At 45.1% G+C, this 19,518-nt stretch overlaps 1 protein-coding gene across 1 annotated transcript in view; it reads left to right on the forward strand.

The window, feature by feature from the left end:
- CALN1 (calneuron 1) overlaps positions 1-19,518 on the forward strand; it is a 401,744-nt gene that overhangs the window by 378,672 nt on the left and 3,554 nt on the right. The window contains exon 5 of the mRNA XM_061153364.1: positions 4,557-4,713. Within this exon, the coding sequence (XP_061009347.1) occupies positions 4,557-4,713 (157 nt within the window). The remainder of the gene's footprint in view (positions 1-4,556; positions 4,714-19,518) is intronic.

The following is a 19,518-nucleotide window of genomic DNA, read 5'->3' on the forward strand; positions in this document are numbered from 1 at the left end:
GCCAGTCATCCCACTGAATTGAATTCACTCATTTGCTTGTCTTTTGAGAGCAGGATCAACGTCTTACTCATCTGGTGTGGAGCTGGCCTCGATAAACATTTGTTGAATTAGGAACTCAGTCTTCTTACTATAAAGAAGGCCTCATTTAAAAAATATTAGGACTAAGAAAACAATATCTGGAGACGTGATTCTTTTCTATGGACTGTAATGCGTTACTCAGGGTCTTTGACAAATCAAGTCAAAGAAAATAAGGTTACAGGAGATACAGATTATAATTATAAGGCTACATAATATAATTAACAAGGGCAACTATATTTGTGTAATTAACTCTACAGAGACTTTACTATAATGGGAAACTCCCTAGAGTCCTAAAAACAACAGATGTTCAGGTTATATTCTTTAACCACGATCTACTAGAAACAGAAGAAACAACAAAAATCAAACCTAGAAGGAAGACAAATAGGGTTAAAAATACAAAATGAGATATAAGAAGTATTGAGAGAAATTTTAAATTGTGGTACTTTTGTGCATAGTTCCATGCCAACAATAATGAAAACCTTTCTGCTAGTTTTCTGAGAAAGGACATAATTTCAAAATTGACTCAGGAAAAATAGATTGCCCATGATGGAAAAAATACTTGTTGGCACTGTGCCCATACTGTTTTATAGTGACTTCTTTCAAACTTGTAAAAGATCTATTATGACAATATAGAAAACATGGAATTCTACTCAACTGATTTTGCTTAAATCATAGTATTCTAACATTCAACCTGACCCAGAGAACCAAATAAAAGGAAAACTATAGATTTCTGGAATCTCCATTTTTCCTTCTCTTTTTACAGCCATTGAAGTTCTTTTCACCTAATACCTGAATTTCAGCAAATTCTCAGCTGGGGAGAATTTTTCAGACACTGCAGTCCTTTGATTGGTCTTCCAGGAACTGGCTGCTCATTTTCTCAGAGTCTCTTTGATGTTGTCATTCTTAGTCTCTAACCGTGGCAGAAGGACCCCAAATTTCCCATCTGTGAGGTCCATCATCCTCACCATACATTTTTCCAGGCTTCTCTCAACATCCAGGCTAACAACCACACGTTCTCCTCTCAAATCTAAAGGGAGATGATGTCACGGGTCAACCCTAAGTGTATCTCGGAATTCACTTTCACAGTCAATTAAACTGTGATGCAGAAAACAAATCCACTGAAACACACACTCCCCGTTCAATTATTCTCACTCTTATAAATGGCTTTAAGCTCAAGTCATTTAGGTTTCCAGCAAGTTCCAGTAACCCAATTTAATTTGTCAATTAAATTATTGAAAGCAAGGTGGCAATCGCTTTACAAAGAAATCAAGGAGAAAAAAAAAATGTCTTTTTTTAAAAGACAATTTAAAAGACATTTTCCAAAAATGTCTCTAACTTCCTTTCATTATGATCCAGACTAACTTCAATCATTGACTTCTGTATTCAGTCTTGGGTGAGTTATACTGCAGAAATCCCAAAGGCATAGTGACTGACAACCAGGGTTTATTTCTCACTCAAATTACACGCCCCTCGTGGATTAGCTCCATGTTGCCTTCATTCTGGGAGCCAGGATGAAGGAACAGCCCCTATCTATGTGCTTTTGTAGCAGAAGAAAAAGAGAAATGGCAGGACGCACTGATGGGTTTGAAACTTTTCCTTGGAATTCCATCACTTTCATATACAAATTTCACTCTCATTTTATTGGCCAAAGCCTGGTGCTAATGGGCAGGGGGAGAGCCTCTGGCAGGAAAGGGGAAGAAATCATTTGAAATAATATAACCTGTTACAGCCCACACTCTTGCTCCTAAATATTCACTTGCCTCCCTTCCGCCACAAAATGTATTCGTCCCCTCCCCAAGGAAGACTCTCAGAAGTCCCACCTGATGACAGCAGAAGACTTAAGATCTAGAATCTCAAGAAGTACATGACTTCTCTTGATCTGGAGACAAATGAATTTACGGACACAAATTACCCACCCCCGCCACCATGTACACACACGTATAATAATGGCAGAGTTGGGCTAACCACCAAGAACATTCTCATCCAGAAAACAAACAATGGAAGATGCACGTCAGTCAAAGCCTCAGAGCAATTCTGAAATCCTGTTGAACAGACCTTGGGGTGAAGGCTGTTACTTGATTAGATTAGACCCTAGTTCTGCTTTCTGGTGGCCCAGGTGGTGAAGAGTCTGCCTGCAAAGCAGGAAACCTGGGTTTGATCCCTGGGTCAAGAAGATCTCCTGGAGCAGGGAATGGCTACCCACTCCAGTATTCTTCCCTGGAGAATCCCATGGACAGAGGAGCCTGGTGGGCCACAGTCCATGGGGTCTCAAAGTCAGACGTGACTGAGCAGCTTCCACTTTCTGGAGGGCCTTCCTGGTGGCTCAGATGGTAAAGAATCTGCCTACAATGCAGGAGACCTGGGTTCATTCCCGGGGCTGGGAAGATCCCTGGAGAAGGGAATAGCTACCCACTCCAGTATTCTTGCCTGGAATATTTCATGGACGGAGGAGCCTGGCAGGGCACAGTCCATGGGGTCATGAAGACTCAGACACAAGTGCGTAAGTCATGTAGGAGGGTTCCCTTTTCTCCACATCCTGTCCAGCATTTATTGTTTGTAGATTTTTTGATGATGGCCATTCTGACTGGTGCGAGGTGACAAAGCTTTTGCACAGCAAAGGAAACAATAAATAAGATTAAAAGACAATCCTCAGAATGGAAGAAAATAATTGCAAATGAAACAATATGACAAAGGGCTAATCTCCATAATATATAAGTAGCTCATACAGCTCAATATCAGGAAAACAAAGTGTCTAATCAAAAAATGGGCAGAAGACCTAAACAGACATTTCTCCAGAAAAGACATACAGATGTCCAATAAACACATGAAAAGATGCTCCACATTACTAACTATTAGAGAATTGCAAATCAAAACTACAATGAGGTATCATCTCTGATTTGTTTCACTCTGAGTTCATTTATTTCTTATAGATGAGCAACCAGTTGCAACTTGCAAGGAGACCCTGCTGCCTCCCAAACTTTTTACCTAAAGCCAGAGACTCATTCAATATGTATCTACTCTCTGAGTTATCACAGGCAACAATTTTACCAAATGTTTTGCTACTGCATAACATGGGTTGTTATCTTCCCAGCCACCAATACCATTTTCTTTTTTTTCTTTAATTTTGGTTACACTGGGTCTTTGTCACTGTGTGCAGGCTTTCTCCAGTTACGGAGAGTAGGGGCCACTCTCTAGTTGTAGAATACGGGCTTAGTTGCCCCGAGGCATGTGGGATCTTCCTGGATGAGGGATCAAACTGGTATCCCCTGCATTGCAAGGTAGACTCTTAACTACTGGACCACCAGGGAAGCCCCCAATACTGCTTTCTTATTTCCCACTGCCTGCCTGACCCAGGAATCCACACATCATATTTTAGAATTTTTGTTATGGTAGCTTCTCAGTTCTATGTACTTATTTTTGTATTGTTGACTCAAACGAAGTTATACCATGGTAATAAAGAAGCCCCAAACCTCTGTGGCTAATAATGACAAAGGACATTTCTTACTCACATTACTTTTCCTTTATGGGCTGTCTTCTCCACTTTATCCTCATTCTGGGACCTGTTCTTTTTAGGGCATCCTGTTCTCATCGCAGAAGGAAAAGGTCACAGACTAGAACCACATGACGGCCCTTAAGGCGTCTAATCGATAATACCCTATGTGAGTTCTACTCTCATTTCATTGGCCAAAAAAGTGATAGAACCAAATCTGATAGAAATGGAGTGGAAAGGTTAATCTCCCTTGTAGGGGAAGAACATAAGTGGAAACGTTACACCTTTTTCTCAGCTGTTCTTCATAAGCATGACTTTGAACGTGCAAACGTGCATTTTATCTTGTTAGAACAAGATACACACTTAGAGTAAGATGAGAGTTGCTGGTTTCTTGGAAGGTTTAAAACTTTCTAGAGACATATGCATTGTCTGAAGTGTGACACAACTCCAAAGTACGTGAGGTGTGGAGGGGTGACAGCAGATGGCTGGATGAGCAGGAAGAAGCCAAACGAGCAGGTGGCGTGTTTTTCACCAGGAGTCTCGACGGAGGGGGGAATGTCGCACTCCCTGAATTCTGAGAAGTTCCTGCAAGTTCACAAGTGTGCTTGGAGCTGAGTGTGGCGGAAAACTGCTCATCTGATGTCTTGAAAAGCTGGGACAAGTTTGCATAGAGGAGGCATGGGACTTGCTAGTCATGTCCCAGGTGGCGCTAGTGACGAAGAACCCATCTACCAAGGCAGGAGATGTAAGATGTAGAAGATTGAATTGCAAGAAACATTTTGGGGAAGGTCTCCTGGAGGAGGGCAGGGCAACCCACTCCAGGATTCTTGCTTGGAAAATCCCAGGACAGAGGAGCCTGGCGGGCTACAGTCCATGGGGTCACAGTCGGAGACGACTGAAGCAACTACGCATCATACACAGTCATGCCCCACGCTGAGTTCTCACCCCTGTGTGCCCAGACCTTCTCATGCCTCTTTTATCTCCACAGTTCGACATGCAGAGGATAACTCTGGAAGAGTTGAAGCACATCCTCTATCATGCCTTCCGGGACCACTTAACGATGAAGGACATTGAGAACATCATCATCAACGAGGAGGAGAGCCTGAATGAGACCTCGGGGAACTGCCAGACAGAGTTTGAGGGTGGTAAGTACCCTTTTTTTTTAAATCATCAGTACTTCATTTAAAAAGCAAATGTTTATTTTATTTTTTATATTTATTTATTTATTTGATTGCATGGGGTCTTGGGCTTCCCCGATAGCTCAGATGGTAAAGAATATGCCCGCAATGTGGAAGACCTGGGTTCGATTCCTGGGTTGGGAAGACCCCCTGGAGGAGGGCAATCCATTCCAGTATTCTTGCCTGGAGAATCCCCATGGACAGAGGAGCCTGGTGGGCTACAGTCCATGGGGTCACAAAGAGTCAGACATGACTGAGCGATGAAGTACATACGTGGGGTCTTAGTTGCATCATGCAGGATCTTCTGTTGTGGTACACAGGCTCAGTAGTTGAGGTGCTTGGGCTTGGTTGCTCCACAGCATGTGGGAGCAACTTAGTTCCCTGACCAGGGGTTGAACCCACATCCCCTACATTGCAAGGCAGATTCCTAACCACTGGACCACTAGGGAAGTTCCTGGTAAGTACCTTTTCTTCTGTTCTCTGCCTGCTTTGGAAGAGGCCAATGCCTCCACATCCTCTGGATGAAATATGTGTTTACAGACTCCTGGGGTGAAGTGGCCGTGGGTGGGACCCACAAGTCCAGGACCAAAGCTAAAAGATCCTTTGTGCAAAGATATAGTAGGTTTCTATTTTTTTTCTATTTTTTCTCCAAACTCTGCATTTTTGCAAGACTTGTGTTGACCCTTCCTTCCTTTGGTGACTGAGGTCTGTGACTTGCTGAGGGGCTTAGTGGTGTGGGCCTTTAGTTAGTGGGGGCTGCTTGGGTGGTGCAAAGAGCCTGTCTGAGCTATTGCTGAACCTGGATCAAGCCACTGGATCAAGTCCAGTAGCTAATTGTGTGACCTTGGGCAAGGGGTGTAGCTTCTCTGAGTATGTATCCTCACCCATAAACATCGGGATAGTTATATCTACTTCACAAGATCCTTAGAAATGGATTACTTTTTATGCTATGGTCTCTGAATGCCCTGGCAAAAAAAAAAAAAAAAAAGCCATGCTCATGAGAAAAACTTTGATGAACCCCACCAAGTAGTTACAGAAGAAATAGGTTCTCCTAGGGCCAAAAATGAGATCATGAGAGGTCATTTCTCTTGGGTTCATGAAAGAAAAATAAAGCCTACCTTATTCCCTAATCAGTAAAGAGTTCCAGGGAAGTTAAATAATTGAGTCCCTCTTTCCAACTTTGAAAGTCAGAGCTGTTAAAACTCTGATGTACAGATATTTTTAAAAATTACCTTAAAACAGCCTAGCAGGCTACCAGCAATTTTTAACTTAAGGTTGAGAGTTTTTAAAAAGGTCTACTACTTTCTTCTATTTTTTTTTTTTTTCTGAACATATTGCAACAAGCCAATATGTGCAGATGGTAAGCTGTCAGGGAAAGTCCAGAATGCAATTTGGTTCCCTGGTCTTGGAGTTGCTGCATTAGAACCAGCTGAACCCCACAACAGGAAGATAGCATGGGGCTGAGTTAGTCCTGGGCACCTGTGGGCCCTGTCTGGGCTGAACTGTTGCAGGAATTGGCTTATTCTCTGCGATGGCAAAATTAACTGAAGTCTGAGAACTAGGCAGGAGACTGGGGTAAACTTAGGAGCAATGCATCCTTGTTAAAGGTGTTCACATTTAAAGATTTCAAAAGTGCTGGCTTCCGAGGTGGTGCCAGAGGTAAAGAACCCACCTGCCAATGCAGGAGATGTAGGTTCAATCCCTAGGTCAGGAAGATCCCCTTGGAGGAGGGCATGGCCACGCCAGTATTCTTGCCTGGAGAAGCCCATGGACAGAGGAGCCTGGCGGGCTACAGCGCATAGGGTTGCTATGAGCCGGACACGACTGAAGTGACTTGGCATGCATGCATGCTGGGTACAGCAAACAAAACCCACTTGTGGTTCAGAAGGTGACTTGGTTACCCTGCTTGGGACCTGGGCCATAGCATCAGTGACTACATTTGGAGTTGGAGCCACACAGACCACACTAGGGCAGGAAGGTCACAGCCAATGCCATTTACAGCTGGGCAGGCAGGGGAAGAGGGAGGACGAACAAGGGTGAGGAGGGCAGGGATTGGATTAAAATTTCGGATAACAGCAGGCCTGGCTTCTCCGTTCCATCTGGTTCTCAGCTGATAGACTCGGTGCTCAAACAGTAGAAGCATGGGGGGGGGGGGCGGTGGGCCCCAGCTGTCAGACACACTCTTGAGACGGGTAGGAAGAGTATTTCTGGGCACTGCTTTTTTCCACAAGAGCCTTTGTTTATGGATCGGTGTTTTATTCAGAGAAATGTCACAAGTCTTAGTAATTTGAGAAAGGTCAGACTGCCCTGGGAAATCATCTGAACTCTAAGCACTGTCTTTTTATTACCCAAAAGCTCATCTATTAATAAAATAAATGGCTGACTTAGGGGTTTCCTGGGTCTGCTTTAATGATTAGTACATATAGGATTAGCCACAGTTCCCATTTAGGGGTGATTGATAAGGACCAGGAAACTGTGCTTTAAAATTCATGGTCTTATTTAATAAAAGAAATATTATTTGTAATTAGCACCTTGCTTTCTTGAGTGACCTATGTGACCTTGATTACACAATCCCTTTTATGTATTTTCACGGCAAAGAGGGTTTTTAAAGTACGTCAGTGCTTTTTGGCCCCAAACACAACCTCATGTGTTTAGTGGTAAGATTTTTCCAACCTGGGATATGATCCATGTCACCAGTACATTTATTTAATGCCTGCAACTCTCCCCAGATTCAGGAAGGAGCCTCCCCGATTTTACTCTGGGCAAAGGTGTCTGGAAAGAGACGGACACACAGACGGACACACCAGGGCACCCTGGTGCCCTAGGACTGAGAGAGTCCATTTGAGACCTTGTGGTGACCTTGGCCTTCTCCATTCCATCTTTTCCCTATGCCTGCTGCCCACAAACAGGGGCCTGTTGGCAGTTTGAGCTTCTCCCTGCTTCTACCACCGTCTGATGGCCTAGTTGCATGGCTTGTGCTTCCTGAATATTCTTGACCTGCAGCTGTTTGGACTGACGCTTCCCTCCAACAGTCAGCCTCTTCCTGTCTGCTCTCACCCTTGATCCAGTCTACAGGTGAAGTGACTAGACAGGCGAGCCTGCAGCTAACATCTCAGAATCCCCCTCCAACCTGGCAGTATCCACCACCACACATCTTGGCTGGTACATGAAGCATCTAACTCTGAAGGGACATGGTGGTTTCCTGTCTTTCTTTCAGTGATGGACCTCTTTATTTATTTTTGACTGCGCTGGGTCTTCGTTGCTGCTCAAGGGCTTTCTCTAGTTGCAGAGAGTGGGGGCTACTCTCTAGTTGCAGTGCACGGGCTTCCCATTTCAATGGCCTCTCGTTACAGAACAGGGGCTCTGGGTGGCACAGGCTTCAGTAGTTGCGGCTCCCGAGCTCTAGAGCACAGGCGCAGTAGTTGAGGCACATGGGCTTAGTTGCTCCGTGGCATGCGGAATCTTCCTGGACCAGGGATCAAACCCTTGTCCCCTGCATTGGCAGGTGGATTCTTAACCACTGGACCACCAGGGAAGTCCCGCGATGGAACTCTTCTCTCTCCAAATTTTATCTTCTCAGCAACCCCAAGTGACCAATGGAGAAAGGGAACTGGGACATTCCCCCAGACCCCAGAGCCCCGCTCCCAGGCCACCTCCCCTCTTGCTGCTCCCACCCAGGACGCTCTCTCCTCCTCCTCTTTTTAGAGCTTTGCTGAAGCCAGCATATTCCCATGCTGATTAGCTCGCCTGTAAAGCTGGGTGATCCATGGTGCTTGGAAATTCTGCTCTATTTGGTATCAGAGGAAGGAATCAGGGAGGAATAAAAACCTAAAGATGCAGGAAGTCTTTGCCTTAAAAAGGTGAAAGGGTACATCTGTCTCAGAGCAGAGAAGGAGGAGATAGCCAAGGAAAGAGGCATTTTGCAGCAGAGTCGGAATCTGAAGAAGCCCACGTCAGATGTCTTGGAGCTCAGCAATGCTGGAGCTTCTGGAGTGTGAAGGAAGTTTGAAAATGCTGTAGTGTGAGTCCCTTAGAAATTAACAGGAGGGTTTTCAAAGACTGTCAGCATCATTTTATGTCAGTGACTGTATTTTTTTTAAAGGGCACTAGCCTTTTATTTATTTATTTAACAGTGAAAATGTGTTAGTCACTCAGTCGTGTCCGACTCTTTGCAGCCGCGTGGGCTGTAGCCCACCAGGCTCCTCTGTCCATGGGATTCTCCAGGCAAGAATACTGGAGTAGGTAGCCACTCCCTTCTCCAGAGAATTTTCCTGACCCTGGGATCAAACCCAGGTCTCTTGCATTGCAGGCAGACTTTTACCATCTGAGCTACCAGGGAAGCCCATTTAACACTGAAGTCTTTTAAAATATATATGTGTGTGTTTATTTGGCTGTGACAGGTCTTAGTTGAGGCATGCAGGATCTTTAGTTGTGGAATGTGGGATCTAGTTCCCTAACCAGGGATCAAACCCAGGCTCCCTACATCGGGAGCCCGGGGTCTTAGTCACTGAACCACCGGAGAAGTCCCTCAGTTGTTATATTTTTCACTTTCATGAATCTTGGGTCTGATACTTTCACAAATGTGTTCAGACTCTGATCCTTAAGTTAGGAAGTATTGATTATTCCACACGAATGGAAAAATTTGGAGAAACAGGTCAGGAGTCTGAAGGGTGAGGTGCCTCTGATGGGAGAAGTTTCAGGGGGACAGTTGTCTACTTTTTAGGTTTCATTTTGCTTTAGTTTCATTTTATTTGTTGGATTTTTAGGTCAACACAAACAACAAACCCACTCCGCCCCACCTCATGCACACACAGCCCTTCGCACAGTCCGATCTGCCTTATCGTCATGGTAGGCAGGGCTCTGCGATCATTAGGTAAGCATTACTTTTCTCATCTTCTCCCACAGAAAGGACAAGGGGAAATAGGATGAAATTCCCAGTTACATATAAGGAAAGTTTTCCTGGCATCTTCAGGAAGTCCTGAATTAGGGCCTCACAGCATGGGTAGATTTTCCTAGAGCCCCAGAAGAAGTCATTTACAGAAAACCCCAAGAAGGCAGAGAAGAGACTAGAAGACTCTAGAAGAATCTAACACAAAGATTCTGATGTGGACTTCCCATCATCCACACCTGGTTTATAGGGAGAAAATCATCAACTTGAGACAGACACTTGACCAGGTGTCAATCCATACCCTGGGTGCTTTGGGTAACAGGTCGTTAACCCCACCAAGTTCAGGGCCCCCCTGGTGTTACCCAGAGTTGGCAGTCTCTGTGTCCCCAATCCAAGGAGACTATGTCACTAAAAGTTGAACTTCCAGGCCCTCTCAACCCCTCATTTTAAAAATTCCTTTACTAAGATAGAATAAACCAATGTACTAATGTGTTGTCAGTATTTGTGTCCCAGTTATTTGGTGGAATAAATAGGTCAGCATCTGCCAACACAGGTCAGATATGAGACTTTGTGGCCACTCACAGTGCCCACTCACCATCCATCCCAATTGTGCTGCTCAGTCACTCAGTCATGCCCAACTCTTTGTGATCCTATAGACTGCAGCCTGCCAGGCTCCTCTGTCCATGGGACTCTCCAAGCAAGAATATTGGAGTGGGTTGCTGTGCCCTACTCCAAGGGATCTTCCTGACCCAGGGATCAAACCCTCGTCTCCTGCATCTCCTGCATTGGAGGCAGATTCTTTATCCGCTTAGCCACCCGGGAAACCCATTCATGCTAATAAGGGAGGTTTAAGATGGTTTGCTTTGGTTGGACCACCTGTAATCACTGGCTATTTTGACCCTGGAGAACATAAGCTTGGTGATACTAAGAGACAAATTTCACATTTTATTATTGGGTTCCAGTCACTTGACATATATGAAATTAAGTGGCCTTGTGTTTGAATCATCTATTCTCCCATCACTGACGCCTTTTTCAGAGTTCTCATGATAAATCATGTTGAATGTTAAGTTCAGTAGTGTTTGCTTCCAGAATGTTTACTGCTTCATTCACATTGACCAGTCCAGGAGGATTGGGATGAGGGATGGCATGCCTGCCAAGTGCTGTTCATTTGTTAACACACTGGACTGACCTGTAGGCAGGGACTGAGGGATCAGTTCTGTGGCCCCCAGGCAACAGATGAGGAAACCGAGGCTCAGCAAGGTGGTCATTTATCCAAAGTCAAACAGCGAGTAAGGATCTGAATCCGGGTCCACCTGACCAAACCATGCCCTGGCTCTCCATTCGTGGTCCTGGGTCATTTCCCCAAGCTTAGGCATTTCAAAGACACTTTACAGAATGGCTCTTCACCGTCCTTACTCCTTTTCCATTTCTTCGAATGAAATCATATTATTAACAGATCTGGAAGTTGAGCAGAAATGCACGCAGCAAGATCTGTGTGTGAGCCCTTTCAAGACACATCCCCAAGTGTTGTCCCTAAATGGAATACCAGCTGTCGGGGTTTTGTAGAAATTCTGACAACATGCACGGGAGAGGGAAATCAAGCAAAAGTCACCAACTGGGGAGTAAATTGTTTCTCTGAAAGCCACAGCAGAGCTCTTCCGTACCATTCAACATGATGGACAGGAGAAACAACTGTCAGAGGGGTGACCCAGGCCAGGCAGCCCCAGAGGATTCCTATGCAGTCATTTGGGTTCTCTTCTCTGCCCTGTGTAGACTAGTTGTGTGATCCAGGGAACTCATTTTAAAACTCTCTGAGCTGTGCAGACATACAGAACAGAGTTTTGGACACAGCCGGGGAAGGGGAGGCTGGGACAATTTGACAGAGTAGCATTGAAACATACATTGAAAGTGAAAGTCACTCAGTCATGTCTGACTCTTTGCAACCCCATGGACTATACAGTCCATGGAATTCTCCAGGCCAGAATAATGGAGTGGGTAGCCTTTCCCTTCTCCAGGGGATCTTCCCAACCCAGGGATCGAACCCAGGTCTCCCACATTGCAGACAGATTCTTTACCAGTTGATCTCAAGGGAAGCCCAACATATACATTACCATTTGTAAAATAGGTAGCTGGTGGGAATTGGCTGTATGATGCAGGGAACCCAAATCCGGTGCTTGGCGACAACCTAGAGGGGTGTGATAGGGTGGGAGATGGGAAGGAGGTTCAAGAGGGAGGGGACGTATGTTTACCTATGACTGACTCATTTTGATGTATGGCAGAAACCAACATAATATTGTAAAGTAATTATCCTCCAATGAAAAATAAAATTTAAAAAAAATAAAATCCCCTGCAATTAGCACAATGATGCACATAGCAGGTGCTCAATAAATGTTTGCTGAATGACTGAAAAAAAATAAAACTCTCTGAGTCTTTTTTTTTTCATCCATCCCATGGGAAGATTGGACAATGGTGGTCACAACTAGATTCAAATACTTCTGGGCTCCTTGAAAGGTCAGAAAGAATTTTGCAGCTGTGTCTCCTCAAGTCGTCCCTGCTGAAGTCACAGTGTCTCTGTTGGATGTCAGATGGACATCTGGATTTGGAGACCTGGCCATGCACCTTGGGTATCGCATGCCCATCCAGCTGAAAAGGGCATGACATGTCATCGACACCATCTGCTCCCAGCTCAGCAGGGGTGATAACTTTACTAAAATAAAACCTGTTCTCCTGGGGTAGGTGTCAGAGGTTAAGGGGTAGGTGAGGTCAATGGCAGGTAGTGAGACAGGAGACAGTTTGAAAGAAAGTTGGGGCTTTGGACAGAAAAAAAAAAAAAAGGATTTTTCTTCTACTATTTGGGGACCTATCAAAGCAAACCTGTAGGGAGGTTTTTCTGGAGCCGTGAGTGAAGCATGAGGAGATTCTGAGATACATGATAGAGTCCTGGGGCAGTCTCTACCCTTCGCATGCTCTCTTTATTTTTGACAAATTGGTATGATGGTTAAGAACTCCTGCTCTGAGCTCTGGACCGGGCTTTCTTAAAATCTTGCCTCACCTCATGCGGGTTACATGAGCAAAGTACTTAAATAAATACTAAGAGCTGAATTATTTTCATCTATGAAATGGGAATATCATGACCTTCTTCACATGGTTGTTATGAGCATATAATTTATTTTAATTGGAGGACAATTCCTTTACAATATTGTGGTGGTTTTTGCCATACACCAACATGAATCAACATAGGTATATGTGTGTCCTCTGGATCCTGAAACCCCCTCCCACCTTCCTCCCCACTCTCTCCCTCAAAGTTGTCCCAGAGCACCGGCTTTGGGTGCCCTGCTTCATGCATCAAACTCACACCGGTCATCTATTTTACATATGGTAATGTATATGTTTCAATGCTATTCTCCACATGAAAGTATTTAGTACAGTGCCTGACACACGGCTCAGCCGATAAAGAATCCGCCTGCAGTGTAGCAGACACAGGAGACAAGAGTTCAGTCACTAGGTCAGGAAGATCCCCTACAGAAGGAAATGGCAACACCCACTCCAGTATTCTTGCCTGAAAAATCCCATGGACAGAAGAGCCCGGCGGGCTACAGTCCAAAGGGTCACAAGCAGACACGACTGAACATGAGCACGATTTAAAAAAACAAACAACCAAAAAAACCTGGCCAGTCCCTGGCCCCAGTTCTCTTCTTTTTTGTTTGTATTTTTCAACCTGGAGACATTGCAGAGTATGCAATGCTGGAATGCCACATCTTTGAAAAATGGTCCAGGGACCAAATTTACAGGGTTTGAACCATACCCTCTTTATGTGTAGAGTCAAGTCCTTGCCAACACTGGCGTTCTCATGAATATTGGTCAAGACACTTTTGCTTGTAAGTAACAGAAACTCAACCCAGACCCCCGCAAACTAAAAGGCACTGGCTCAAATAATAGGGGAAGTCAAAGGGATGAGCTTTGGTTGACTTGGACCCAAAGAGTTCAAGCAACATTCTCTCCCTCCCCTCCTCTTGCTGTCTCTCTCTCTCTCTCTTTGTTCTATCCTCTCTTGGCATCATTCTTGGGCAGGCTCTCTCTCCCCAAGGTCAACAGGATTCTCTCTGTAAAGAGTCAGTTCCATTCCAAAAAGGGACTCCAATCAAATCTGCGTGGCCTGTGTGCCTACCTCTGGACTAAGCCAAGAGCTCAGAGTACTCTACTAGCCAATCTGGTTTGTTATGGGGGAAAGGTGAGGGCCTGAATTGAGAATTCCACCAGGTGTGAAGGCAGAGATCCCTAAACCAAAAGATGGATTTTGCTGCATGAGGGGGAAGGGCGACTGGAAAGGCCACAATAACACCTGGCCACACCACGCCAAGGATCCCTGGAGGACCCGCAAAGCCAGACACAGCTGTCTGACCTCTAGAAACCCGAGAAGATTTTGTGGAGAAGAGACCAGCTCACACCCACACAATTACAGATGGCCTGTCCTCCTCCTACAAAAGCATCGTGAAACACACAATCCTGTTACCATAGAGGCCACATCCTCCACCTCTAACTTCAGGTCTTATGTGGGTGCCTGGCCATTTCTGTTATCACTGACGTATAGAAAAATGTCTTTCACGAGCTCTTAATTAGCTCCACTCTAGGCTGTGGAACTATCCAATTTCATACAATCATAAAGTGTCAGACTTGGAAGGATCACAGACCTCTAATAGCTCCCAGACCTGCTAGGTCTGGTTTATGAGTGAGAATCACCTGAAATGGGTTTTATATTGTTTTACCATTTTCTCGGGCCCCAAACTCCCTGCCAGGGCTATCACTTACGTAGATCTATGTTGGGGCAATTAGTCAGAATTGTTAATGATCCTGATTTGCCTTACTTGGGAGCCTGTGTCTCTGAAAATTGAAGCTAGAAAGATTTTGAACCCATTCTATCTAGGATCACCCAGCTGATCAGTGGCAAAATTGGTGTAGACTCCTGTCTCTGGGAAAAACTTCAAGAGCCACTGCCTGGCATTTGCCCAGTGGAGCTGCGTGAATCTCTGTTAAAATAAGAAGGGGAAGGAACAGTCTATCCCTAGACCATTACACACCCAGGTCCTGTCACAGCAGCCAGGAGTCTGCTGAGGGGCACAGACTGACTAATGAGCTTTCAAGAAAACAGGACACCTTGCGTCTATGTCCTCCTGCGTCAGCCTCCCCCAGTGCACATTTCATCCCTATGTATTTTCCGGACTCCTACTATGACATCTATGTACTATGTAGAAAGAAGTCAAAATCCACCTGGGGGACTTCCCTGGTGATCCAGTGGTTAAGAGTCTACTCTCTAATACCAGGGACCGAGGTTCAATCCCATACTAAGTCCAGGAGCTATGATCCCACATACCGCAGGGTGACTAAGCCCACGTGCCACAGCTACTGAAACCCACGGGCTCTAGAGCCCATGCTCTGCAACAGGAGAAGCCCCTACATGCTACAATTAAGACCCAACACAGCCAAAAATTTATATATATGTACACACACACACACACACACACTCAGGAGAAAGACATAGAAAAGATCACCAGCAGCATGATGTATTCTTGCCATTTTCAGTGTTCAATAAGATCCAAGAAGGAATAAATTCCTTGAGAAGTTAAACACAGAGTTACCATATGACCCAGCAATCTGGCTCCTAAATTTGTACCCAAGAGAACTGAAAACACGTCCACACAAACACTTGTATCAGTACATGAATGTTCATAGCAGCATTATTTAAAATAGCCAAAAAAATAGAAACAACCCAAATGTCAGTGAGTGGATAAACAGAATGTGGCACATCCATTCAATGGAATATTATTCAGCCACAAAAAGGAATGAAGTACTCATCAGTGCTACAGCATGGATGTACCTGGAAAGGATGTTAAGTGATAGAAGCCAGACACAAAAGGTCACAGAGTGGATGGTTCAGTGTATATGAAATGCCCAGAAAAGGCAAATCCATAGAAACAGAAAGTGGGTCAGCGATTGCCAGGGGCTGGGGAGACTAGGGGATGAGGAGTGACTTCTAATGTGTTTGGTGTTTCTTTTTAAAGTGATGAGAACATTCTAGAATTAGGTGGTGGTGATGGTTTCACAATCCTTGGGAATGTACTAAATACCACTGGATTGTACACTCTAAAAGGGTGAATTTTATGCCATAGATTCTACCTCAATTAAAAGTAAGTAAATATTAAGAGCTGGTACAAAGAAGAACACTCCTGCCTGTTGTGTCCAACTCTTTGCAACCCCATGGACTATAGCCTGCCAGCCTCCTTTGTCCATGGAATTTTCCAGGCAAGAATACTGGAACAGGTTGCCATTTCCTTCTCCAGGGGATCTTCCTGACCTGAGGATCAAACCTGCATCTCCTGTGTCTCCTGCATTGGTAGTCTCTTAACTCAGAGATTAAGAGCTCCATAATTTTTTTAAAAATTTAAATATAAGGCACTTTAAGAGTAGGACAAATGTTCAGGAGACGCCTCATGGAAAAGTAAAGTTGGGATTAAGCATGGAAGAAATGAGAGGGAAGGTAGGTAAGCACCATTAGCAGAGGCAAAGATATGAACGGTGCTGCAGAGTCTTAGGTGGAGAAGAAACCTGCTAGGCTGAGACAGAGGTTACTGGGGGAGGGAAGGAGCCATGGTCTCAAAACAGAAGGAGATAAGAGGTGATCTATGGTTCTACCTGTCGAGCTCAAGAACTAGACAGAACTGCTTCCCCCAGCTAGGCAGGGGGTGGGGGAGCTTTGCAGGGAGATTTCAGGGCGTGGTGACGCATAGCAAGCATGGCTCCAAGACGGTGAGTCTGGCTGCAGTGCAGGATGAATCAGGGAAGAGACCAAGGCAAAGTTCTGGGAGCATTGCTGTAGGCTCAGGGGACTCAAGGCTGCAGGAAACAGGGGGAAAAACACCTCTTTTCTCTGATCCTCAGAGGATACAGGGAGGAAACTGTGTGCATTTCAAGTTACGGTTGCACCTAGCTTTTACTTTATTATGAGCTGGTTGATCTCAGAACTAATTCTTGACATTAGCAGAACAGTTATCACTGGCACCTTTTACAGAGAGAAAAACTGAGCCTCAAAGAAGCTCCACCTCTTGCCCAGGGTTCTTCCTCAGTGCAGTGAGGAGAAGTCTTGTCTTCAGCTCCCAGTGCATCCTGGGCTGACCTGCCATCCTGTCGGGGAAACCACGCGGAGACATGGAGAATAAATACACCAAAGTATAGTGCAAGGCAAATATGTGATAGCCAAAGACAGACACTCAATTATTATCAACAAGCATATTAATTAGTGCCAGGTTAAACTGCTGACCAAGTGTTTGAAGTACATTTCCTTTTAATTAAAGTTTAAAAATTGAGACAAATGAAAGCAGCATGTAGTTAACATTCTCTTTTGGGGAAGACTGAAGCATTTTCTTTATATCTTTCTAAGGGTGTACTTTTCTGTTGCTAAACAAACGATCAAGAGTTTGTATAGAACTTTTGAACCTGCAGGTTAAAATCAGACCTGGGTCCAAATCCCACCTTTTTCATTTGTCAAATGATCCTGGACTCTACTTCTCTGAGCTTCAGAGCCCTCGCCTACTGAATGAGGATGATGTACCCAACTCATGAAGGACTATCGCTATCAATTCTGCCAGGACGTCTATAAAGCGCCTAATGTGTACCTTGCCCACTGATGTGGGTGTTCACTAACTAAAGAATTTTTTCAAGGTTTACAAAGGGGAATTAGAACTCACTGGGCACAGACAACATCCCAGTACCTCCCTATGTTCTTGGTCCTCACCACAAGGTAGGTCTTATTAACCCCTGTTTTACAGATGAGGAAACCGAGGCCCAGGGAACTTGGCTTGCCCAAGGTCACACAGCTACTGTGTGGGATAATACAATCATGGTTCAGATTTGGGTCTGGCTCCAGAAGTCATGACTTTTTCACTCTGCCACGCCACTTCCCTGCGAGTGACTCCCCTGATGGTCCAGCGGTTAAGGATCTGCCTTGCAGTGCAGGGGACACAGGTTTGGTCCCTGGTCCGGGAACTAAGGTATCAGAAGCGGTGGAGCCACGGAGCCCATACACCACAACTGCTGAGCCCGGACACCACGACTGGAGGATCCATGTGCCTCCAGGAAAGATCCTGTGGGATGCAATGAAGATCCTGCATACTGCGGCCAAGACCTGACACAGACAGATAAATACGTGTTTTTAAACAGAGTAGAGCAATTATATTAAAAAAACAAAGCTGGATGTGAAAGGAGTCTCCTTCTTGTCCAGAGTCTGAAAAACAGACTCCAATGATGAGGGGTTTCAGAGCGACCCAGGCGTGAGCTGGAGGCTTCCCTCTGCTCACAGAGCTCGGGTGTGGATCCAGACTCACAAGGCCTCAGGAACCAATATTAGGTCCCCAGGCCTCCTCCTTTCTTATCTCTCCCCTCCCACCGCTTTGAAGGATTTTTAGATCAAAGGTGCAGCCGCTATCCTGGGGGGTAATCCTATTGCCTGTAACCTTGTTTTCTGAGTGTCCTTCACCAAGAAGGGCTTCGGCAAAAAAATGCCTCCCTCAGCCCAATCACACAGTTTTCCTTTCCCTTAAGCCTTCGCTAGCCCTCAGGATAGGAAGGTAGAAGTCTGCCTTCAGAAGCATTTCTGTGCTGAGGAGCAGCTCAGAATAAATTAGCTAGTCTTCAGAAAGTGTGAGATACGCCACTTCCACATCCTCATCTTATTTTCTGCTTGGGTCCTTTCCTTCCCAAATGCTACCTCCCTTTTCCTTCCTGAGGGCTGCTATCTTTTCACGTTTTGCCCATTCCTGGGGGCAGGCATATCTCTGCACCAAGGAAATGTTCTTCCTCCAGGTAAGAACTTATAAGATTCTAAGACCCAGGCATGATGAGCAAGTGGTAGAGAACAGAGCCAAAAATACTTTCAATCACCCGAGGGAAGCAGAGGCCCAGTGGGCCCAGAAGGATTAAAGATAACAAGACGAGGCCTAATAGACAAAGGTAGAAATAACCAACAAGTCTTGGGGAGGGTGACAGAAGCTGTGCTGGGGGCGCTGGGTCTCTGTGAAGTGTGGCCTGCTGGAGGAACTTTCTGGTGGATGTAATTTTTAGAGGCCCCTTGACGCCTTGTCTCAGGGGAAGCTAGAAACATCACACGCTACCTGCTTCTTCTCTGCTATTTCTAGGGCTTTAGATGAGCCATTGAGTGTCAAGGAGGAGAGGAACTTGAACTTTTTTTTAGGTTTTTTTTAAAAGGTATGTGGACCCTACTTTGACCGTTTTCTTATGCCATGCTTTTTTCCAGCAGAAAATAATTTTAAGGGAAATTATATTTCTTTTCTCCACTTAATCTGGCCTAAAGAAAAACCAAGGTACAATAGAATGTCTAGCAGAAGGACCCCTTTGCAAAATGGAAGATAATCTGAAAATGTCCTGGTCTTGGGTTTCCACAATACCCCACCCCCATCCCCATGTCCCTAATGCTTGTACGCATACGCACGCATGTGCGCGCGTGCACAAACACACACTCACACACACACACTGGATTCAGTCATTGGATCAGTCAGATTGGATTCAGTCATTCTATGGAGGGGCCAGAGAATTCACATTGATATCAAATTCCCAGATGGTGCCGATGCTGCTAATCTAGTGAGTAGCCCTGAGGTAGGCAGCCTTCCCACCAGCCTCCCAGGAAGGGATTTCTGCCTCAAGGTAGGTGGGAAACTGTATATAAAGGTCACTGCAGGACCAGGAATGGACAGAGAAGGAGGTGGAGATGATAAGAGGAAAAAGGAGGAAAAGAAATTCTGTCATGGGAAACAAGGCCTGGAGGAGAGACCTGTCCCTCTTTTTTTCAAAGTTTTTGCTTTCTTGGGACTTCC

Source organism: Dama dama, chromosome 10 (assembly GCF_033118175.1).
Source record: "Dama dama isolate Ldn47 chromosome 10, ASM3311817v1, whole genome shotgun sequence".
NCBI lineage: Eukaryota > Metazoa > Chordata > Mammalia > Artiodactyla > Cervidae > Dama > Dama dama.